The sequence below is a fragment of the Sceloporus occidentalis genome, unplaced genomic scaffold (assembly GCF_023333645.1).
Source record: "Sceloporus occidentalis isolate IW3139 unplaced genomic scaffold, rSceOcc1.0.p SCAF_3, whole genome shotgun sequence".
Taxonomy (NCBI): domain Eukaryota; kingdom Metazoa; phylum Chordata; class Lepidosauria; order Squamata; family Phrynosomatidae; genus Sceloporus; species Sceloporus occidentalis.
In genome coordinates this window covers 199,508,538-199,532,986 of record NW_028316983.1, presented here as the reverse complement: position 1 = coordinate 199,532,986, position 24,449 = coordinate 199,508,538, and the positions used below count along the sequence as shown (strand labels likewise).

The window sequence follows — 24,449 nt, the reverse complement described above, 5'->3', positions numbered from 1 at the left end:
CACCACACACACACACACACACACGCCAAGGAGCCCAGGAGGGAGGGAAAGGGGAGAAGGCGGGGGCACCGGGGAAGGGATGCCGTGCGAAGAGGCAACAGGAGGAGATGAGGGGGGTCTCAAGGAGCTCAGGAAGGAGAAGGAGAAGGGATGCTGCGAAGAGGGTTGGAGGGGACAGAAGGGGCAGGGAAGGGCCCCGGGAGGGGAGGGGAGGGGAGGCCCGGCCCTGGCTTGGCGAAGGGGAGAAGGAGGAAAGGAGAATGACAATTTGCTCGTGTAAATGCGGGACTTTTTTTGCTTACGTCTCTCTCTCTCTCTTTCTGTATATGTGTGTGTGTGTGTGTGTGTGTGTGTATATATATATATATATATATATATATATATGAAAAGGCAGGACCTTTCTTGCTTGTGTGTGTGTATACATATATATCACACACACATACACAATCTCTAGTGCTCAAGAGGAGGCCTTGAGTAACACAGGGAAAGATTTGTTTGTGTGTGTGTGTGTGTGTATGAAAGAGGTGGGACCTTTTTTCGTTTGTCTGCATATATATATATATATATATAAAAGGCTTTTGAGCATTAAAGAGAGAGATTGTATGTATGTATATCATTATTTTTATATACATATATATATATATACACACACACACAAACAGATATACACACATACATAAAATCTCTCTCCCTTTAGTGCTCAAGTGTTCGTGTGTGTGCGTACACACACACACACATATACACACACACACACACACACAAGCAAATCTTTCACTGGTGCTCAAGAGCCTTCTTGAGAACCACAGTGAGAGATTTGCTTGTATATGCGTTTATGTATGTATGTGTCTATATATGCACACACACACATAGGCACACACACACACACACATATATACACACACAAGCATCTCTCTTTCCCGCCCTCCCTCCCTCTGGCGCCCAAGAAGGGTCTGGCCTTTATCTCGCCCTCATAACCACCACACCGCCGTCCTTCTCACCCCGACAAAACAAATGCACCTATTTGCTGACCGGCGTGTGTCGGGGTGAGAAGGAGGGGGGCTGGTGGTTATGAGGAAAGTCGCCCCCCCTCGGGGGAGAAAAGGCGGGACCCTCCTGGGGCTCCTGGGGGGTTCACACTGCATGGCCGCCGCCTCTTTCTCTGAAGGCTAGGGGCGGCAGAGGATGTTGGGGTGTCGCCTGGCTGAGGGGCTCGAAGAGGCAACTGGTCTGGACCATCGAGGGGCTGGGGAAGGGGGACGACGACACTGGAGCTCCTCAGGAGCTCCTCCCTCCGGAGCCCGAGACCAAAGAGGCGAGGCAGCAGGTGGCCCAGGGGAGGGAAAGGCCTCTTCTCCACCATCTCTCTAATTAAAGCTGCCCCCCCCCCGCCGCCTTCTCTGTCTGGGAGGCTGAGAGAGGGGAAGGGGGGGGGGCTTGCCTTTGTCACCTGCGGCCGCTGCTTCTGAATAATCTGTTTTAAAAGTGGCCTCAAACCAGGCTATTTCAAGAGCGAGGCAGTGTTGCCAACAAGCCTCAACGATATTCCCAGGAACGTTTTACCAAAATCCCCTGAATTCTCTAAAAGTTATTATTATTATTATTATTATTATTCAGTCAAAATCCCCAGAAAAAAATTAATTATATCCCCCAGATTCCGGAGAATTCCACGGAAATTGGCAGCACTGGCAGCAGGTGGCACAAAGGCAGCAGGAGGAGGAGGAGGAGGAGGTGGTGGCTTGAGTGCGAAAGACCTGCCACTCCTCCACAGATGCGTTTTTTGCAAGGAGGGAGGGAGGGGGAAGAGGGCGGGGCCTGATGGAGGGTGAGTGACAGGTGGGCTCTGGGGAGGATGAGTGACAGGTGGGCCGGAGCCCTGCAATGGAGGGCTCTGACCTACCTCCTCCTCCTCCTGGGTTCCTTCTTCCCACAAAGGCCAATGGAGCAATCCTGGCCTCAAGCCATTGACTAAGGGTTGGAGACAGGCACTTATAGTGTTGTGACAAGCCAATTTTTCTTCTTCTTTCCCATTGAGAACTAGATGCATTTTTTAAATATTCTTTTCAAAAGTCCCACTTTCAAAAGGTTAATTCCCCCCCTCCCTGTCAAGAAGTATTTTTTACAAATTTCTTGAAGGAAAAGAAAAGCCAAGAGAGGCGAACATTTGCACTAATTACCGGGCATTTCAAACTCAGTGAGCCTGTCAAAAGGGAGTTTGGCAGAGGTTTAAAAACCCTCCTCTGATAGGAAAAACCCAATGTGAACGGTAGCTTTGCTTAAGCAAAATACTCAAACCCTGGCTATTGAATTAAAAACCAACATGCTTACTCATCAATTGAGAAGTGCTTGTAATTCCTTCTCTTTAAAAAGCGTTTGAAATCTTTGAATAACAGATTTTTCTTCTGTTTCTTGAATTTTGACGAATACTGTTTCCATCAGTACAGGCACATGGGCAAAAGGGTAGCGCCCCTGACAAAGAAGGCTGCTGTGGCGGTGTGCCTTCAAGATGCTTTAAGACTTGGGGTGACCCAGTGAGGCAAGCGTGGTATAATGGTGGGAGTGTTTGATCTATCTAGATTATTGCACTACACTCTTACAGAATTAATTTCTACAAAACCTTCAGTTTCATTTTTTAAAGGCAAGAAGGGAGGGAATGAGCCCATTGATGTTTTCTTGCACACAGGTGGCTTCCTACTGCAGAGTGGCAACCATATAAATCCACATACCCAGGTGACAACACTGTTACACACTACAATGTGTGGAACCAAAATCTTCCAGTGGAAATACAAGGCTACCCCATGACAGCTTGATGATTAGAGCCTAAACAAACTGCTTTGTGTCTCACTATAGGAGAAAGGTGGGATATAAGTCAAATAAAATGAAATAAAATGCTAAATGGAGTTCATGGTCAGACCAAAGTTAAAAACTTTGGCCAATGTTAACTTAGCAAAGCCCTTCAGAGCCTGGAGCCATCTAAGGAGTGCCTCTTCCACCCAAGTCCTGCAATGATGATCCTTGGTGACCTCTCTCTATCTGTGTCTGCTGAAGTACAGTGGATGGTTACTTGAGGGTGGGCCTTTTCGATCATGAAATACCATTCCCAGAAAGGTCTGCGTGGAGCCTTCCTTGGAGCACCAAGCAAAATCACAAAGTCCTCCACACTACAGGTGGCTGTATGGAGAGAGATCTTACAGCACCTTTGAGACTAACTGAAAGAAAAAAGTTGGCAGCATGACCTTTTGTAGTCAGTCTACTTCCTCAGATACTCCCTACATACTGATACAGCCTACCATGGCTGGTGTCTTTGAATTCTACAGGTGACTGTGTTACTGTCACTATTGTTGGAAAATATAGAATAAGAATCATATTGATTGCTTCTAAATTTGTTGTCTTTGAAGTTAAACAGAAAGAACAAATAATAATAATAATTCCTTACCCAACATCTCCCAATATCAATGGAGCTGTCTTGCTGTTTCTTAACTGTAGGGATCTTGTAGTACCTTTGAGACTGAGGCAGGTTACAAACCGCCATAAAGTACGCGCTCCGCCCGTACTAGGGTTAGGAAGGGCCGTATTAGGGTTAGGAAGGCTCTTACCTTCCTCACGGCCCTTCCTCCCAGTACGCGCGGAGCGCGTCGTAAATGGCAACACCCATCCACATGGGCGCCGCCATTTTGACGTCTTGGACGCTGTGTGTCCAGATGTGTCGCGGTGGAAGTGACGCCGCAAGGCCGCGCTCCGCCCCTCGCGGCACCACTTCCGCGTTTCGAAAAGGAGCGCCATTTCGGCGCTCCTTTTTCGCTGCGCGGGGAAGCCTCGTGGTCTGGCCGCTGGGGCTTGCCTACGCAGCGAATGGCGGCGGGAAAACAGCCCCTTGAGGGCCGTTTGTAACCCGCCTGACTATCCAAAGAAATTGTACTGTAAACTTTTGTAAACTTGGTCTACTTTCTCACATGCAAGCAGACCAAGGCTATGAAAGCTTATGCTACAATTTCTTTTATATAGTTAGTCTCAAAGGTGCCACAATTCCCTTTGCACATTGATATTCAAAACTAACATGGCTCTGAGTGTTAAAAAGAGTCACATATGATTCAACACACCTTTGTTATATGAATGCCCATAGAAAAACAGCATTGTTTTGAAACTATCCAACTGTTGCATAATACTTGCTGAATTTGTCAAGTTTAAGCCCATACAAAGTTTAGCCCTTCGCAACGTTCTTTTTCAGGACCTGATTGTTAATTCTAGCCTTTCTATCTTTCCAGAGGAAATTTTTAATATCTCTATTCCATTCTTGAAAAACTTTTTCTTTTGTAATTATTGGTAGATTTTGATATTAAAAAATTATTCTTGGTAATACATTCATTTTTATAATTGGAATCCTTCCTAATAATGAGAACTCCATGTTCTTCCATCTCTGTATGTCTTTATTTGATTCCAGACATTTTTGTAATTATTTTCAAATAGTTCAATATTTTTGTTAGTGATCCAAATTCCCAAATATTTGACTTTCTTTACCACTTTACCTACTTTTTTCACTAGTCTTTTTTCGTCCGTCGCATTCATATTTTTTGTAATCATTAATGTCTTATCTTTATTCATTTTGTATTGCTCTTTGTATTTTAATATATGTCATCTTCACTGCGTATGGAACTTTATAGACAAAGGTGAGGTGAATATATGGTCAAAATGGACAAACATTTTGAGAGATTAAGAGAAAGGGATGGGGAAATGTGATCCACAGGTGATAAAGGATGAAAATGAACAAATGTAGTTAATTAGTTTCAAAGAGAGTGCAATCCTATGCAGGCCTATTCAATTCTCATTGAATTAAAACTAGCTTGATTTCAGATATATTGGCAGAGGATTGAAACTGACAGTTAAGCCATACGTCAAAATTTGACTGCTAGTACTAATTAGTGTAGTCTCATTAAATAAATGAAATTACTAAGTGTTGTTTTACTATTCACCACTTCATACAATGGGTCTTCTCTGACAGGTACAACCAATTCTATTTGGGCCATAGGTTTCGTGGAAAATCTGACTGATTTTTTAAGGGCGCTGCAAGAAAAAGAAAGGTAGCACAATAATGTTTTTAGGGGAGTACAAAAAAATCAAAAATACACAAAACAAGTATACTTTTATTGGCAGACTAAAGAGGCACAAATTGCATCATACAAGCTTTCAAAGCTCCACTGCCTTCTTAGGTAAAGGTGTTAAAAACCATACAGGAGAAGAAAAAATTACTATGTCAAAGTCACATGTCAGTGTTTTGTCTTTAGATGTTGCTTCTATTGTCAGTTAAGATAGTCCTGTTGTTGTAGTTGCTGTGCACCTTCAAGTCTTTTCTGACATATGGCGACTCTAAAGTAAGCCTCCCAAAGGATATTCTTGGCAATATATGTTCAGAGGGGGTTTTGCCAGTACCTCCCTCTGAGGTTGTAACTTGCCTAAGATCACCCAGTGGGTTTTCATGGCTTAGTGGGGTCTCCAGAGTCTTAGTCCAAGGTTCACACCACTACACCACACTCACTAAAGGATATCAATACAGACAGAAGCCACACACCCTTTGGACACATGTGTGGGCTGGGAAACAAAGAGCAGTAAAATTCAAGTAATAAATTTCAACTCCATTGACAACAGAAAAATAGCTGTTCTTGAAATGACTATATTTGTATTACTATACATGATTTGACTTGTCTTTCACTGTTTCATACATTCTTTCAGTTAGACAATGTATCTGTATTAACAACTGTACACAAGTCCCTGTGAAATCACTCTGACATTCTAAAAGAGAACCTAGTATAACACTTGAGAAATAGACTGCATTAAGGACTACTGACACATCCATTTTTATATGACTTGGTTAGAGTATGTTTTATTTAAAAATACAAATGAGCTATTAATTTTGTGATTGTTTGGCAATATATAAAAATAACGTGAAAGTCATAAATATATCTTAGTCTCCACATTTTTCTGGTTATACAGTGGGAACTCTGCTTACATGGATATGGTTTTCCATTCGGAATGGCTTCTCTATTTCAAGGGGGATGTTGACAGTAAATCTCTACTTTTAATATGTCCATATATTTATTACATACATCTGTTATTTAAACCTGAAAAATATTTTACTGATTTTATTGCTTATCAAATGTGATATTTCAAAATATTTTTCAAATTTGTGACAATGTGTTACTGTTTTATACAGTTGTAGAGAGATCTTTTAGCACCTTTGAGACTAACTGAGGCATATCCAGACCGGCACGAAGTGCCAGCCTGGATACATACTAGGGTTGCCTCGGGACATCCTTTACAGATGCTCCGCAACCCTAGGACGTACTCTGTACGTCAAAATGTCAGCGCCCTGTCTACATGGGTGCTGCCATTTTGTTGTGACGGACGCGCTGCGTCACATCACAATGATAACCATTGTAAATTTATAAAGTCATAAAATTTTAAGGATGGGACACCATTTACTGTGCCATTGTATTTAGTGGGACTTGAGCATCAACTGATTTTGGCATCCATGGGGGGCATCTTGGAACCAACCCTATCAGATAACAAGGGCCCACTGTATTCTTCTAAGTTGGGTCCAAAAATGTTGTTACAGAAATGACTCAATTTCTTTGTCTGTTTCTAGAGGAGGGCTGAGATTCTGTACAGCTCCATTTGCCTCTAGGTGGCACTGGGCAAAGTAAGGAGTCTTTGTTGTATTCTTAGCAGGGATTATGCCAAAGTTGTTCCACACACGCATCTTCGGCTTCAGTTGCTTTTAAATGTAGAGGAAAGCTATGAGCAACAAGATGATGTGAGATTGTGATGTGCTTTTAATTTTCTCTTCTAGAGCTTTGAAAAAACTGCAGGTGCATTAGTATGTTTTTGTTTTGTATGTGTGAGTACTCTTTATACTGTTTTAGCAGTTTTCTTTATTTCATCTCTTTCTCCAATTATCTTTATTTAGAAAGCATCTGTTTAATTCCTTTGCTTTTCTCTGCCTTTGCTGTGAATGTTAACTCATTCAAGTTCATTTTTTCCATTTGATCGGATTTTTTAGCAATACACATTTCTTTTTCTAGCTTTTCTATGTCATGCTTAGAGTCCCAACACTTCTTAGCTTGGATTCCTTTCTGAATTTTTATGTCCTTTTCCCATCCTCCTCATGTAAAATGAATCAAATTCCTGGAAAAGTGGGAAGTGTAAGAATCCTCCTTTTCAGAAAAAAAAATAGTATTTTACAATACAGCCAGCATGGCGTAGTGGTTTGGTTGTTGGACTATGACTTTCGAGACTGATTCTTAGCTTGGCCATGGAACCCACCTTGGGCAAGTCATATATTCTTATCCTCAAGAAAAGGCAATGGCAAAACTTCACTGAACAAATCTTGTCAATAAATCTCTACTTAGGACAAGAAGCCACAGTTATAAAAGAGCATGGAGAGACACAATGGTTCACAGTCAGCAAAGCGGTTAGACAAGGCTGCATTCTTGTTCAACCAGTACACAGAAAATATGATAGGAAGAGCAGGATTAGACTCAGAAGAAAGAAGACTGAAGATAGGAGGAAGGAATATCAACAGTCTTTTGACAACATACTAGTAACAGAAAACATCACAGACTTGGAAGAGTTATTAAGGAAGGTAAAAGAAGAGAGTGCAAAGGCAAGCTTACTTCTGAACATAAACAAAATGAAAATAATGACCACAGAGTTGATACATAAATTCAACCTAGACAATTAGGAAATCAAAATAGTAAAAGAGTTGCCCTGCCTTGGATCAAACATTGATCAGAATGGAGACTGCAGCCACAAGATAAGAAGAAGACTAGGAACGGAAAGGGCAGCAATAAAAGAGCTAGACAAGGTCCTAAAGAGTAAAAATATACAACTGAGCACTAAAGTTAGAATCATCGTCTATTGTATCCATCATGACCATGTATGGATGTAAGCATTGGGCAGTGAAGAAAGTGAATGAAGAGAAAATCAATTCATTTGTGATGTGGTCCTGGAGAAGAGTGCTGAGGATATAATGGACAATCAAAAAGATATAGATAACAAATGGGGCACTGAATAAAACAAGCCTGGAATCAAGCTTGGAAGCCAAGATAATCAAATTGAGGCTGTTATATTTTGGCCACATCATAAGAAGGCATGACATTTCAATGCTAGGAATGCTAGGAAAGGCAGAGAGCAAGAGAAAGAGAGTAAGGCAGCATGCCAGATGGAAAGATTTACTAAGGTAGATCACAGATCTGAACTTGCAGGATCAGGGCAGAGCAAGTGGAGGACAGAGGGTCTTTAAGATGTTTCATCACAGGGTCATCATGACTTGTGGTTGACTTATGAACAGTTAACAACAAACACAAATTGGATTCAGGATATCGCATGATGTGAATGTATATCAGCCTTTGGCACTTGTACCGTGGGATGCCAAAGAGCACTATCTTCTTCTCAGTTCTGTTTAATAACTGTAATATAGATTGTATGTGTTCTGTAGATACATCATTCTTTATATGAAGAATTATTCTTTAAACAGCGAAAATGATGGCGGGGGAAATAAGAGTAGGGACTGAAGTTTTTTCCCCTCAAACTTTTCCTTTCTCAGTTAAACCCTTTTGTCTTATTCTCTCTCTCTCTCTCTCTCTCTCTCTCTCTCTCTCTCTCACACACACACACACACACACACACAGAGAGAAAGAGCTCTTCTTTTGCAAAGGACATAAGCTGCCATTAGCATCAGTGGCAGCTTCTTCTGTTTTAGGTATCTGCTGGAGGGGACCATTTTTGTGGGTATCAGCATATGGGTAAAGAGCCATTCCTTTCTCTGTGGTCACATTCCTGACTGGAGCCTCCTTGACTGCTATGTAATGTTCCAAAACAATAAATTAGACAGTGTCAAACTACAAGTGTCACATAAAGTACAGTTTGGCTTACAGTGTCCTATGGTAAGGAAAAGAGTGATAGAATCTCTTGCAAGTTCCCACTCTATTTTCAAATACTTCTTTAATGTAAATGATTGTGATAACCTAAGCAAGAATGAGATACTGCAGCTTTAATCTTTCAAAGCTCATCCAAATGCAACTTGATTTAAAGTACATATAAGTAAAAAAAAGTATTCATATATGTAATAGATATATAGATATTTGACCAACCAATATATTTGCATATTTTAGCCATACATTTAATCATGTGACTCTAGATCTGAATATATCTGGTTCATGCAGATGCCTTCTCTCTCTTTTACAGCAGCAATGAAATCTCCTTGAGTACCTTGGACTAAAGTTGTGGGGTTTCCTATAGCAACTCTGCATTGCTTGGCTTCTTTTCAGAAACTTCAGCAAGGCATGCCAAAAAATCTCTTTAACTCAAGGATTCCTCTTGCTTTGCTTGAGATATTCACACATTATACCCCAACCAAAGAACCATCAACACATGTCAGTTCATTTTAGTACAGTACCAAAAAAGTGTATGAAAGTATCTGCCAAAGAATAATAGCAGAACCCTCTGTTACAAGAAACATACACCACCTAGGGTAGAATAGTGTCATTATAGTACTGCAACATGTATATATGATTTCTGTTGTGTATTACTTTTCTAATAATATTTTATTAAATGCTCAGTGAATTTTGTTTTTCCATATCAGCTGCTCAAAAATGCTGTTCCCTTTAAGTGAAGTGGAAGCTGTAGCTAAGTATCATTTCTGCACTGCACTGTGTACGTTATTTATGGCTAGAAGCACACATTTAGAAAATTCCACTGTCTCTATAGAAACTGACTGAAGATGAGACTTTAGACCTTTCTAGTAGCAAATTTGCTGTTCTCATACTTGAAACCAAAATGATTTTTTTAAAAAAATCATTCTCAACTAGTTGAGATATTAGCTGGGCAAGATCTTTTCTTTTTAGTCTCCCTTAAATTAATAGCTAATTGAAACCCTAAAGCCTAAACAAATTTGTTTGGATATCCCATTAATATCAAAGGAGTGTCTGAGCAAAGACATACATCAGCCATAGAAGTTTTCTACTTCTTTCTTTCTACAATTAAGTAAACTTTGTGTTTTCATTGAATAGGATTGGTCTCATTAAATACTTCAATTTTGTGAAGTTGTACCATAAAGAATCTCCATATGGGATGCAGTGCAAACCCCATATCAGTACTGTGGTTTCACTTACACACAAAAAAGTCTTCTCTATAGGCATTTCCTATCTGCTGTTTTGCTGTTTTAACTTGTTTTCTTATGATGTTTTTAATTCATTGTTTTAACTTCTAGATTGTATGCCATAGGCAGGCTTTTTATATATTCTTGATTTTACTTGGTTTTGTACATCACCATGTACATTTATGGCACTTTATAATTAAAGATAATAATAATAATAATAATAATAATAATAATAATAATAATAATACTCCTGCATAATTCTCATAGAAAGGCTTTGTGTAGGAGGACCTGCAAATGCCCAGAGAGGTCCTCCAGCACAACTCTATGGCCAATTTTCTCTGGAAGCTATTCATTTCAATATGGTTCACCATTATCCACAGTTTCACATTTCCACAGTAAGTCTGAGAATGTATTCCCTACAGATATGGGAGTCATACTGTAATATATACAAGAATTACTCCATAACTAACATTTGACTGAAATATGGCTTTGAAGATAACTGTTACCTTCAGAGAATCTTACTTAAAAGTTGAGATGATGCAATTCTCTTTACAATTAAACAAATTTGTGTTATCTTGGGGGCACTGGCAAGTAGCCACAACAAGTGGGTGATGGGTGAAGTGAAATCTGTTTAGGCTTGCCTAAGTTTCTTGTTTGATTACAAACATACACACACTCTTTTACCAATGGAAGCCATCTGCCCATGACACATGTACACACACTCCTGATGCTATCTCAGTTCTTTGGCTCAGCTATACTGATGACTTTTCAAAACTTCTTTGAACAGTTGATTACACTTGATACTGTGAAATATATTTCAGATACAGTGAGATTATATGCAAAATCACTTGTATGAGAACATTCTTAATCTATGGACTCAGAGCAAGAACAAGACTTCTGACAAACAGAAAACTATGGCAATGATACAGAAGCCAATTTAAATCACTGAATGTGGTGATTGTTCTCAGTGGCAAGCTATACATGGTAATTAACTCTCAAAATAGTTGCTACAATTGCATCCAAACCAGTACAAATGTACCAAAAGACAGATCTGTGCTGACTGAGTGAAATATGGTTCCTTGGAGTGAGGTGCTCTTCACAAAAAGTTCAGCTCATTTCAAGAATCGCCACATGGTGCAATTTAAACTATTGACAAGATACTTTAAATATTGTGTGATTTTCAGGATACTTTAAATATGGTGTGAAAACTGTCTCTAAAGTGGACATTTGAGAAAACAATGAATTATACAAATGTGATCAAAGCAGACATCAGCTTGAAAGAAACTGTGGGAGATGATTCCTTTCCTCTTCACAATGTATGTATATCTGCCCCAGAGGCTTCTCAGACATCTTGGAGCAGATTTTGAAGGAAGGGCTGTGGGAGGGAAACAATTTTCTGCTGTATTTTTTTGTGGTTTTTTCAGGCTATGTGGCTATGTTCTAGAAGAATTTATTCCTGATGTTTCACCAGCATCTGTGGCTGGCAAAGTGTCAGGAATAATCCCTTATAGAACATGGCCACATAACCTGAAAAACCCACAAAAAACTATGGATGCTGGCCATGAAAGCCTTTGAGTTCACAATTTTCCACTGATGTTCACTGATTCGCAGATAACAACAACAGAGTTAACTGTAAGATTCCAGCAGTTAGGTTGTTACTTTTGTTTTTTCTATAGTCATTCATAAGTGCCCTCTACATTCCTAACAGAAATGAAAGTGCTCCCCCCCCCCTTTAAAACAGAACAACTGGAAGAAAATAAGCAAATAATCTGTTAAAAGATTCTATTCAGTGTTGGTAAAGGCAAACAAATTAAGAAGGCATTATTTACACTTGAAAAAACAGAAATGACATCAGGGTAAATTAATATTACAAACTATTAATGAAAGGCACACTAAATGAAACAAATCACATAATAGATCACAGCAAAGTGATTGTGTGTAATGAATACTGTTAGCAACTGAACACATCTGTGCACTCTTGGAATACAATTTTAAATTCATTTCAGTATATACCTTATGTGTTCTGACACCCCAAAATATATCCTTTAAGAGAACTAAACCATTTTCTCTTCCTCACTTCAGATGATATTATACTGTAGATCCTTCAGTTTATGACTAACAGACAGATCAAATCTAAAGGGAATAGACTGGAAAGCCTTTATTTCCTAAGGACTGGAGCACAGCTTTGGCACAGCTTCTGGCCTCTTACTTTGCATGTGTCATTTAAACAGCATACCTCCAAAATGACCTGAAGCAGCTTTATTCTGGCCTGTCTGTATGGGCCTTAAGTCACTACTCTTTTTCTATCCCTTCTCATCTTTATGTATACTATTCATTTGGCTTTCTGACACCTTTTTTATTAAAAATTAATTGGGAGTAAAGTTAAAGGTTAGTAAGGAACGATATGTTAATTTCTGCAACCTGACGCTAATCAACTGCAAGTGGAGAAATAAGTGGTTGGCTAAAAAGATTAAGGGTGGATAATTCTTAAACAATTTGAGTGTCTAACATATGCAAAAAAAAATCTGTACAGCTGAACCACTGAATGCTCTCTGCCTCCATACTCCTTATCAAGAAGTATGATATAAAAATATCAGTAGTACACTCTTGTCTACTCTTCACTGGTAACATTTGATTGCTTTGGTGGCAGAGTTTTAAATGTTGCACATAGGACTACAAAATATCATCTTGCCCTCCTTCCAAAAAGAGACATTCTGGCTAAAATCTCCTGATTTTAAAAAAGCCTATTTCCTTCATGGCTGCTGCACCCATGGTTTCCCCCTCCTGCTGTCATCACCTAAGCCAGTGTAATTACATGAGTGTAGTGCACCAACAGGATTTTTGACTGTGTGCTATTCCCTTTTTAAAAGGTGAAAACATAAGTGTATTTGGCACAAAGTCTTGTATATCTATTTGTCTCTAGTGTGGTAGGCTTCATTTCCTCCTCAAAGGGTTGCTGTTCCTGCAACTTTCATCCATTTCTGACAAACAGAAAACTTGCTGTTTGTTAGTTTCCAATGATAGTCAATAAAAGGTAGCTAGATCTGGATTTTTGAATTGGGATTGACACCCAATTGAATTGGATGACCTCCAGTCAGTCTGAGCTAAATCATTTCTAGATTCTCTAATTTGAGTCTGCGCTGTCTCTTCTTGCTGTTGTCTACTTCTGTTACAGCATGTTTACATATTAATTACATATTAACTTCTGAGAGTGATTTATCCACAGGGAGATGTTCACAATGACTGAGTTTATGGGGGATAGCTATATGATTTGGACAAAACTCATGTGGTAATACTGGGAAGGTTTTCTCATTAATTTACTTTAAAAGATTACAAAATATCAACATAGATATTTCATCAGACAGCAGATGATACACATTTTCCTTTTCTTTTTCCTTAGGGGAAAAATACCACAGATCCTACAGATGTTGTGAAAGATGTGTCACATATCCAAAATTGTATTGTAACATTAGATCTCAATTTGTTTCTGCTTGGATAAAGGTGTTCAGAATTTTCAGTAACATTCTTACAAGAATACTAAAATGTGATGGACTGTTTTGATTTTTCTTCATGATAATTACAGCTCTTTCACAATTAGGAAATACAAATAAATTGGATCAGATTGAAGGAGAGAGAGCAACATGTTTAAACAGGATTCTCAGAAAGCATAATTATATGTAAAGCTGCACTACAGTGCGTCCATCACCTTCATCTTCAGCAAGCCACCTGATGAATGAAAAACAATTTTGGTAAGAAAAGATGGTACATTATAGACACCCACTCAATTACATCAATTCCCCAAGAAGGCCTTCATATAAACTTGTTTTAATCTTATGGAAGCCACTGGATAAAGACTCATCTACAAAGCCATGACTGAAAATAATCAGTTCAGATTTGGCAATTGCTATTTTCAGTTTTATTGTGTTTATTTCACACAGTGAAATGCGTGTCACACAGCATACAACTTTATAGTCAAATAGAATGAAAGCTAGATTACCGAACATTACTGATTTAACATTGGAGAAGTGTTTTTGCTAAATGTGTAAAACCAGAGAAAGAAGTCATCAAGAATCCAAGATTTATAAAGTGGTGTCAACCTGCATTATTTTTACAGTGTAGATGTAACTTCATTCTGCAACCCCCGTGAGAAGAAGGAAATAAACTAAGGCGGGTTACAGACCGCCGAAAAGCGGCGGCCTGCACCCGCCCCTTTCCCCAGTGTATCGGGGCCTCAGTGGACAGAGCGGCAGCCACTGAGGCCCCGATCCGCTGCTTTCCTGGCTCCAAAACTGTTTTCTGATCTCACTCCAGTAGTGATTTTTTAAAGTTGGAATGCTCCCAACTTTAAAAAATGGCTGCTGAAGCAAGTTCAGGGGCCTTATTGGAACCATGCTGTACCCGGATTGATGTTTTGGGGTAAAAAGCCATGCAATAAAACCAGAGGGCAGCCCGAATTTGGCTGGAATTTAGGAGTGGTAAGTCAGTTTATTTTGCTGTGCGCTAAGCTCCTTAGTCTTTGTTCTGTGTGGTCCCTCAGAGCTCTTTCTTGTCCACCATGCCTTTGACACCATATACAAATTACTGGGGCCTGAAAATCTGAAAAGTGGCATGGAACCCAACTATTTTGCATATCTTTTTGTCTTTCTTTGTAGTATAATTGTTTGCAGATTGCTTTTGACATCCATTGTAAAATCAATGAATTTTCGACAAAACAATAATGATACACAGAATTCTGTATTACAAAATACTGAATATTTTTAGTTGGCATGCCCTTGCTGCAATAATGAACAAATGTGGAATGGGAAGGAAGCCACAAGTGGGCAAAGAATGCAGTACTGTCAGCAAGTGGGAGGATGAGAACAAGAGAAGGAGGCAGGCAAGTGGCTTTGGAAGAAGTAACAGGTAAAACACAAGACCTCTGATTATGGAGGCAGTGGGTGGAAACAAAGACCTAAAGGCAGTCAGCAAGTGAACTGTGGCCTCAGCTGCCCAGAAGAGGAAGAGAAGCAGCAGCAGCAACAGTGCCCCAACCTCCATGACAAGAAGCTCTCCAAATTACTTGCTAACTCCTCTGTCTCTGAGAGCAGCTTCTTTCTTAGCCCAAAGTAGCTGTCAAGGAGGCATATGATCCAGCCTCTGGGTGCAGGTCAAAGAGTGAAGTCATAGAGGTGGCTGGGAGGAGATTGTGTGTGGCAGTGACTGTGTGTCCTCCCACTCCCCCAAAAGATTATTTTTAAAGTATGATTATCAAAAATCCATATAAAAACAAACAAGCATATCCCAGAAAAAGCAAAGAGGAAAATCAAGAGAAGGGGAGAATGTAAATGCATAGCATATTTTGTGCCTTTCACAAAGACCCAAGGGACACTGAGGAAATAAGTGAATGTCTGTTTGGTCTCTCCCCACCCCCAAATCACCTCCTAAGGGCCCAAAGGCATTCTCAACAGAAAAGGCTCACTTTGCCGGTCACTGGCCATTCTTAGATTGAAGCTCAAACATAATCTTTGAGGAAAGGAAAGAAATAATAGCTCTCAATTAAATTTGTTTGGTGGCATATTTGACCTGAGGGAACACACACACACACACACACACACACACACACAGCTTTGTCTGATTGATACCAGGATACAGATATTATTATTGTAAAAAAAGAAATAGCATTCATTATATTAAAAAATGGAGAAACAAACCGGTTGCAATTGAAGCTGTATTGTTCATTTGTAGACATATTTGTGATTTCGACTTTTTCCAGAAACCAGCCACTTCCTATGAAAGAAGGACAGCAGTAAAGATGTGCAGAATATCACAATTTTAAAAAAATCATTTTTGTATACAAAACATTAAATAAGAAAGATGAAGTACATATATTATTATATATTGGATTACATGTCAAGAACACACTAAATGGGATGGGAAACTGACAGATAACATTTTGATATTTACTAGTCAAGCTCAGGGCCAAACTAAATACCTTTATAATATAATGATAAAAATTACCATGTCAGATTGGTACAGCATTTTCCTGTAGCTGAGGCAAAATGATGGGGGGGGGGGGGGTGTCAACCAGTCCATAAGGGCTTGCCAGCATTACATTCCAAGGAACAGGTAGACATGTACAGACAAAAAAGATGTCATTTCAAGTGACATCTGTGCACCAGACATTTGTACAGGGAAATACAAATATTATTTCACTGCAAAGCCTGCTTATTGGCACTGTGTTCCTGAAATAAATACTGTACATCTGTTATTATATTTGCAGTAGCTTCAGGCAAAGCATAATACATGAAATAATATGAAATACCAATAACCCATTGCTTCTGGACATTTCTCCCTATAGCCTGGTTAATACTAACATTTAACGATAAGGGATGGGGATGGTGGGTGAAAATGACTTAATTTCTGAAGAAAGGTATTAGTCTTTGAAATGTAGTGGTCTGTGCCAAAAATGCTTACATTTCAAAGTATGCTTTGAATATATTGGCAGTTATAGAGAAAATCTTGAATCTACTTTTGCCCAATTAGTTATAGACAGAAAATAGAAGAATAAAATGGAAGGAAACAATGGCAGATTAACTTTTAAATCCTATCTGATAATACAGTTGTGAACAACTAAATGTTTTTTTAGTTTTACAGCAACCAATATGGAAAATGATGGTTTTCAAAAATATTGTATTAGCCATTTTTCTTAAACACAATGCTCTCAGAAAGCAAATGAGGGTGGGGGGGGGGAGGTCAAAACAGTATATCATAATGACTGATGTAGTTTAAATTGAAGTATACAGCTTGGATATTTGTCAGTATCAGTTAAAGGAAGTTCTCCTACTTAACAGTAAACTAAACAATTATTTAACTCTTTCCATGCATTCATGTTCTGCAAAAATCAAGGAATACAATTTTAAATCAAAAATAAAAACCCTCCTGGCACTTAACTCATTTCAGAAATCAACATATTTTACGCAGACAGTTTTACTATACTCTATCAAAGTATCATAAACTATAACATTAAACTTGCTCTGATATTAATACTTCATCTAGGTGAAAAATATTAAGACTTGGAGTAGACATGATGGTACAGACCCCTGTGATTGTGTTGTTGTTGGTGACTCTGAATTATGGCAACCCTATCACAGAGTTTTCTTGGCAAGATTTATTCCAAAGAAGTTGGCCATTGTCTTCCTTTGAGGCTAATAAAATATGACTTGCTCAAGATCTCCCAGCAAGTTTCCATAGCTGACCTGGAATTCAACGTCTGGCCTCCCAGAGTCCTAGTCCAACACTCAAATCACTGCAACATGTTGGGTCTTTTGCCAAGAAAAGGAGACTAAGCTTAAGTCAGCTATGCAAATGATTGTAAAACTTCAGATTTCACAGGAGTTGTTATCCTTCACAGAGTGCTATTTTTAAAAACAAATCTTCACATACTGAGCATGAGCACCATTTCTCATATTATTGATAGGGTTAAAATATGTGACAACATAAAAATTAAAAGTTTTAGTTTTAGTTTATTACTTTTTATAACCTGTCATCCTTCAAAGCAGCTCAAAGCAATATATGTGGTTCTGCCTGCTTTCATCCTCACCATCCTATGAGGTAGGTTAGGCTGAGAGAAAGTGACTAATCAAGGTCATCTTTATGGCTAAACAGGAATTTGAGCCTGGATCTCTTTGGCCCTATTCCAGCACTCCAACCACAATGATATATGGCACCTCACATCTCCATGTCCTTCAAAACATCATAACAATGTCATACATAATATAATATCTATACAAAACACAATAAGAACTTGGAACTGACAGACAATATACTTACCAAATCCTTTCCCATCATGCCCAATTTCAATTTTCTGCAGCCTTCCAACTTTCTTTGTCTTAATTTTGAATGTATCCATCTTTCAAATGAAAAGAGAAAAAATATAAAAATTTAATAAATTTTAGGGAAATGATATGCTAACTTAGTTCTGTTTTGGACAGGCTTAAATTGAGCTGTGCAGGGGGGGGGAATGAAATCTATGGCATGAGTGAACTTTAGAATCAGAAGCTTGTAAAGTTACCATTTTAGAGGATACCTCCCATCTGCCATAGTTACTCTCCATTTTGGCCCTGGGTTTCTGTGAACTATAGTCTAAAAATACCCCAAACTTTTCAGAGCTATGCTTATCATGACAATCATCTCCCTTTTTTTAGTAATGTTCTATTTGTTCACCTTTTCAGATCATTAGATCTGGTGGCGCAGTGGGTAAATGCCTGTACTGCAGCCATTCACTCGAAACCACAAGGTTGCGAGTTCAAGACCAGCAAAAGGGCCCAAGCTCGACTCAGGCTTGCATCCTTCCGAGGTCGCTAAAATGAGTACCCAGACTGTTGGGGGCAAATTAGCTTACTTGCTAATTAGCTTACTTGCTGTTCACCGCTATGATCCTTGGAATAGCTGTATATAAATAAAACAAATTATTATTATTATTATTATTATTATTATTATTACTTAAAACACCAACAGTGGATTTCCAGACTGTTTGAAGGATTCTTGCTAAGTTATTTAGCACCAATAATAATAATAATAATAATAATAATAATTTTTATTTATATTTCCTGCCTCTTCCTGCGGAATCCACAAGATTCCACACAAACACAAAAAGCTGCCTTTGAAGTCTTTAAGGTAAGTTATTTTTCTCTAGTTATTGTCAAATGTTATTCTCATGTGATCTACAATTTGGTTAAAATATCAATTGCCAGTTTTTTTTCTTTTCTTTTCTTTATTGGGCAACTTTCAGCGGGGTTTTTTTTTTTTAAGTTTTATTCAGACAATGGGATTTTTCATCAGAATGAGGAATATGACCAAAAGACCATGCTACAAGTTTTGGATAGCTGTGTAGAACACGATTAGGTAGATAGTGTAATTCCTTTCTCATTCATAACCAAAAAGATTCAGTGCTGTATTGTTATTTGCAGTCAGTGCACACCAAAATAAAAGTTCAGTTTATGCTTCCACATAGAGTCTGACTTATGGAAATTACTCTCTTTTAGAGCATTGTGCCATAGCACTTTTTGGTTTGATGATTTTAAGAGCTATACCTCACATTAAGTGGTATCAAACTCAGGTTTGCTTCAGAGTGTACGTTTAGCAGGGAGTTGCAGTCAATCATGAGGAGAAACATTTCCAGGCATGTGCATTTACACACATATTTTAAAAATGCAAGGTGGCCATAAGACAAAAAGAGCACATAACACAGAGGCTGTGATGCTCACCTTTCCTCTTTCAAAGGTATCCCGATGATCTAGAGATTTACTTAGTTGAGTTAGTGAAGATGTATCCAAGTTTCCAAACAAAATTATGTGGACATTGGCATCAGTCCCTGCTCCTCTCTTGTCACCTGTGTACACTTTAATGATATACTCAACAAGATCTTCTGGTCCATCTTCCTTCTGAATCCAAGATAAGGGGATTTCTTTTCTAATTTCAGCTTCACTTGCATCCAAAAGGAATGTTCTTTTGATTAAAAAAAAAGGCACAGAGTAATGCTTAGAATTCAACATGTTCTCTATTAATGAAAAATAATTGCAGATTGTGTGTATGTTTACTGTCTTATAAGCTAAAAAAACCAAAAGGTTATTTGAGGAGCTTACAGTAAAACAGAAGCAAGTGAATTAAAAGGGGGGGAGGGAATCATAAAATAAATAACAAAAAATATAGTTAAACATTAAAACAGGAAAAAAATAAAATAAATCCAGTAAGCCTAATGCTACCTCAGAATTTCAAATAGGATATTTGAAAAATATAACTTGTTAGGTCACTGATTCATGTTTGTATAGATCATACTCACTCATTCACTTCAAATATATAGACGGGATCCTGTTTTGGGTCTTCCTTTAAATGCAGGGCTTTAATTCCCAGGCTGCAGGCTAGAGTAATAAAAAAAAATCTCATTTTACACAATGATCACTTTGAATCCATTCAATGAAATTTTATAAAGTTATGTTATAAAGTTTATAAAGTTATAAGGTTCATAAATAGACAATATTAGAAGTCTTGCCATGGTAGTTAGTGTCTTTACCATTTTAAATATTGCACCCCAATATTGCACCCCCAAAGCATTTTTTTAAAACAAACATTCCTACATCTGGAGGCCAAGAAGATTCTAGGTAAGCAAGGAAGTCCTGAAAGGGTGGCTGCTTTGAGATTATTTTCTCTCTTTGATTTTAGGGGAAATGTTAAAATTTTGGATGGTATTGGTTCATCAGCATTTGAACTGTCTGCATTTCTGAAGAGCAGAACTGGAGGTGGCAGCCATAAGGAGCAAAGTAGACTTTCACTTCATAAAGCTAACTTGGCATTCACTTAATAAATCAAATGTATACAGAGGAGAGCATAGTCCCTACCAGGAATACAGTACATACAGAGGAAAGATATACATATTCTCTCTCTAGTGTAATCAGAAATAAAATTGCCTCTCCCTGCACAGTTTCATTTTCCCTAAGAGTTCTGTCATCCAAGAATGATTTTGTATCTAATTCCACCGGGAAGAAAAATATAAGAAAAAATATCCCTTCCTTATGTGCTAAATTTATAGTAAGAACATTAGTTCATCCTCCAATTCTACATACCAATAATTTACTAAGAAAAAAAAGATATGTATCTGCATGCTACATACCAAGTGAACATCCAGTTCAGCCTTCCCAGAAGCAAAATGGTTAGAACAGAAAAACAACCCCAACACTAATGTCCAAGAGCATACCAGCTAGGCAAGTAAGAGCTCATAAACGAATGAAGGTGTCATGAACATACTTCAGTTTAGTATCAGTTTATTACTCTTTCTCTGAACAAGGTACAGGGTTCAGCTCTAAGAACTAAGGGACAGCTTAAACACAATTATGTACAATTTTATTTCATTTGCAAGTTGCCGTTTCTCCAGTGAGACCCAAAGCAGTTTGCAGACAGAATCAATTTTAAAAAATTTCACAATAATAATAATAATAATAATAATAATAATAATAATAATATTTATATCCCGCCTCTCTACAAAAGCAATCGGGGCAGCTTACAAAGTTAAAATATACAGTCCAAACTCTCAACCCACCCCCCTTAAAATACAATTAAACAGTGTGGAATTAAAAACATAAAAACATACTTAAAAAACAATACAATAACTGTGGTGAAGTCGGAGGTCAACAGTTAGATTTTCCTTCCGATGTCCGGAGAACTATTCAGGAAAGGCCTGCCGGAAGAGATCCGTCTTTATAGCTTTTTAAAAGCTGTTTAGAGTGGTAAAATGACGGATCTCGTCCGGCAGGCCATTCCACAATCTGGGAGCTACAGCTGAAAAGGTCCTCTGGGAGGTCGTGGACAGCCTTGTTTTACAAGGCTGTAACAGATTTTTCCCTGAGGATCTATGTGCGTGGGGAGGATTATATGGAAGGAGGCAGTCCCGAAGATAGGTTGGACCCAAGCTATTTAGGATTTTAAAGGTGATAACCCACACCTTGTACTGGGCCTGGAAACTGATGGGCAGCCAGTGGAGTGATCTTAAGATCAGTGTTATATGGTCTCTTCTGGATGTACCGGAGACCAATCTGGCTGCCATGTTCTGAACTAGTTGAAGTTTCCAGACCAAGCACAAGGGTAGCCCCATGTAGAGTGCATTACAGAAATCAAGACGTGAGGTTATGTACTACGGTCTCAAGCTCCCTGACTTCCAGGAAAGGGCAGAGCTGGCGTATCAGCCGAAGCTGATAACAGGCACTCCTGACCGTCAGATTCACCTGACTTGCCATGTGAAGTGTTGAATCTAGGAGCACCCCTAGACTGCGAACACAGTCCTTTGAGGAGAGTTTGACCCCTTCTAGGACTGGAGGTTGTATCCCGATGCCTGGGTTCGGAGCCGATACCGTAAGTACCTCCGATTTGTCTGGATTCAGCTTCAATTTGTTTTCTCTTATCCAATCCATTACTGCCTTTTACAATAAAAATTGTAAAATAGTATCACCACATAAAAAAGTATAAAATCATTTAAAAGGCATACAAAAGTTTTAAAAGTTAAATAAAACCTCCCAATAGGAAGCTGTCCTGCTTACACATTAAAAGCCTGCTCAAGCAAAAAAGTCTTTGCCTGTTGGCAAAAGGAAAACAGGGAGGGGGAAGCAGCCATTGAGAAGGCTCTCTCATGTCTCACCAAGTGATCCTGTGATGGTGGTGGGACCGAGAGAAAGCCTTCCTCCATAGATCTTACTACTCTGGCATGTTGATATGGGGAAATACAGTCTTTCAGATAGTCTGGACCTAAGCCATATGGAGCATTGATAGATGTGGGTACAAAAAATAAAGTCATGTTTGCAAAAGTACACATCTTAGTCTTTTTCAGACTGATTTCTTCATGTTATTGAAAAATGCCTGTTATTGCAAAATTATTCAGTTTTCCTCTAGAAACTGAGAGGGCACTGATAAGCACCCATTAAAGGGATCAGCATCAGAGAAATTGATTCTTCAGACTGATTAAGGACAATGAGTCATAGCTGCAGATTGTAGGATATGATCTTTACAGTGATGTTTGTGGTTTAACATGAAGTTCAGAAACATGTTCCCCAAAATGATTATCATTTATTATTGGAGTGCATGCATTGACTGTGAAAGGTTCAGCCTTTGACATGTTCAGTAAAAAAGGACATTAAGTAGCAGGTGATCAGAAAGACCTGCTCCTGAGACACTGGAAAACCATAACCAGTCCAGAATGCTGGGCTAGAGGGCCCAACTATTGTACTGGTATAAGATAAATTTCTGTGTTTCCATAGTTAGGCTCAAAAGGGCCAAGGGATGTGATATAACATTCGTATTACATTCCAGGCTTAGTGGATCAGTCTAGTAGTTCATGAGACGAAAAGAGAAGAGAAGAGAAGAGAAGAGAAAATATAGATCTCTTGCTTAGGTGAACTTTTGTAAACAGTAATGTTGTAGCTTAACTATGCCAAAACTAAGCTTTCATACTATCATTTCGAACCTCAATGCACCTTGTTTTTAAAGTGCCAATGTTGTCTATAGGACTCACATTCAAATAAATATGTTTAACAGCACAGTATAAAAACCCATCTGGGGAGTTTGATTCTGTACAGATTCTTTCTGAAAATATTTGATGTAATATTTGTCTGAAACAGTACAGACACATTTAATCAGCTGCCATACCTCCAAATTGATGATGATGATGATGCTTACTGTCTTTATTAATACTCTGTCTTTACCCCAAATCCAGAAGTGAAGGAAAGTTTTGTTTCAATGGGCTGATTTTAATTGGGACAAGCCAATGGATTTAGGCAAGATACTGAAATGTAATTAAGCCAATACTACTTACGCCTCAGTATAAAATAAACTTACATGACTTGCTTCTGATAAGGAGCATAACTTTTTTCAGTTCTCCCAGATCCACAGCATCTATCTGACCTGTAAATGACTAAAATATCCAATGGTATTAGGGTAATGATAGGCTTATGATATATGTAGTAGGTGGTCTTTTAAAAATATATATTTCTTTTTTATAGTAAATTTGAGACACAAGAGTAAATTTCCAGTGGTCTTCTTCTTCATTACCCTCACAACAGAAAGGAAAGGATTACCTCATTGTCTTCTCCTTGATGAGCTATAGATGACAATGTCAATGAAAGTGTTCGATCTTCTGTTTCTCCATTAGTCCCATATATACACAGAGACATATGTACTGAGTTTATTTTGCTCAAATCATCAGTGGAGAATACTTTTATATTATATGTAACAACTGTAAAATAAAACGAGTCAGTCAAGCTCAATACAAAATGTAATTATTCCAAGAAAAGTTTTCACAAAGTGTGTTGTTGTTGTGTGCCGACAAGTTGTTTCCAAATTAGGTTAACTCTGAGGTGAATCTATCATGGGGTTTTCTTGGCGTGATTCATTTAGAGGAATTTGACATTGCCTTCCTCTGAAGCTGAAAACAGAAACCTTGGGAGGTTCAGAAAATGACTGGAAGAGGAGGAAACAAACTACATTTTCTCCCTTTTGGTACTGAAACCCAAACTTGCAAGGGGCCTAAAGCAATTGCACTAACTGAACTATTGATAACCTTCCTTTAACTTATTTTGTTACACATGAGGCATAGTTGTTGGTCAGGACCACAATGTACAAAATGCTCTTCACTATTTTAATTGTTGCAGAAACATTCAGTGGTCTGTCATTAATGTAATACCCCTGTTTGCTGATGAGCAAGCAATATTGAGCCTAATGTTGTTGTTAACTGCCTTCCAGTCTACTTATACTCATGGCAACCCCATGGATGAGACAC

General features: G+C 38.5%; 1 protein-coding gene across 1 annotated transcript in view; it reads right to left on the bottom strand.

Moving 5' to 3' along the window:
* Positions 1-12,099: 12,099 nt before the first annotated feature.
* Positions 12,100-24,449, bottom strand: part of LOC149317321 (lipoxygenase homology domain-containing protein 1-like) — a 235,837-nt gene continuing 223,487 nt past the window's right edge. Inside the window, exons 52-58 of the mRNA XM_089517319.1 lie at positions 23,749-23,906; positions 23,510-23,585; positions 19,971-20,049; positions 19,396-19,636; positions 17,960-18,038; positions 15,841-15,916; positions 12,100-13,876 (exon numbers count right to left, since the gene is read on the bottom strand). Of these exons, the coding sequence (XP_089373445.1) occupies positions 13,822-13,876; positions 15,841-15,916; positions 17,960-18,038; positions 19,396-19,636; positions 19,971-20,049; positions 23,510-23,585; positions 23,749-23,906 (764 nt within the window). The 3' untranslated portion in view covers positions 12,100-13,821. The remainder of the gene's footprint in view (positions 13,877-15,840; positions 15,917-17,959; positions 18,039-19,395; positions 19,637-19,970; positions 20,050-23,509; positions 23,586-23,748; positions 23,907-24,449) is intronic.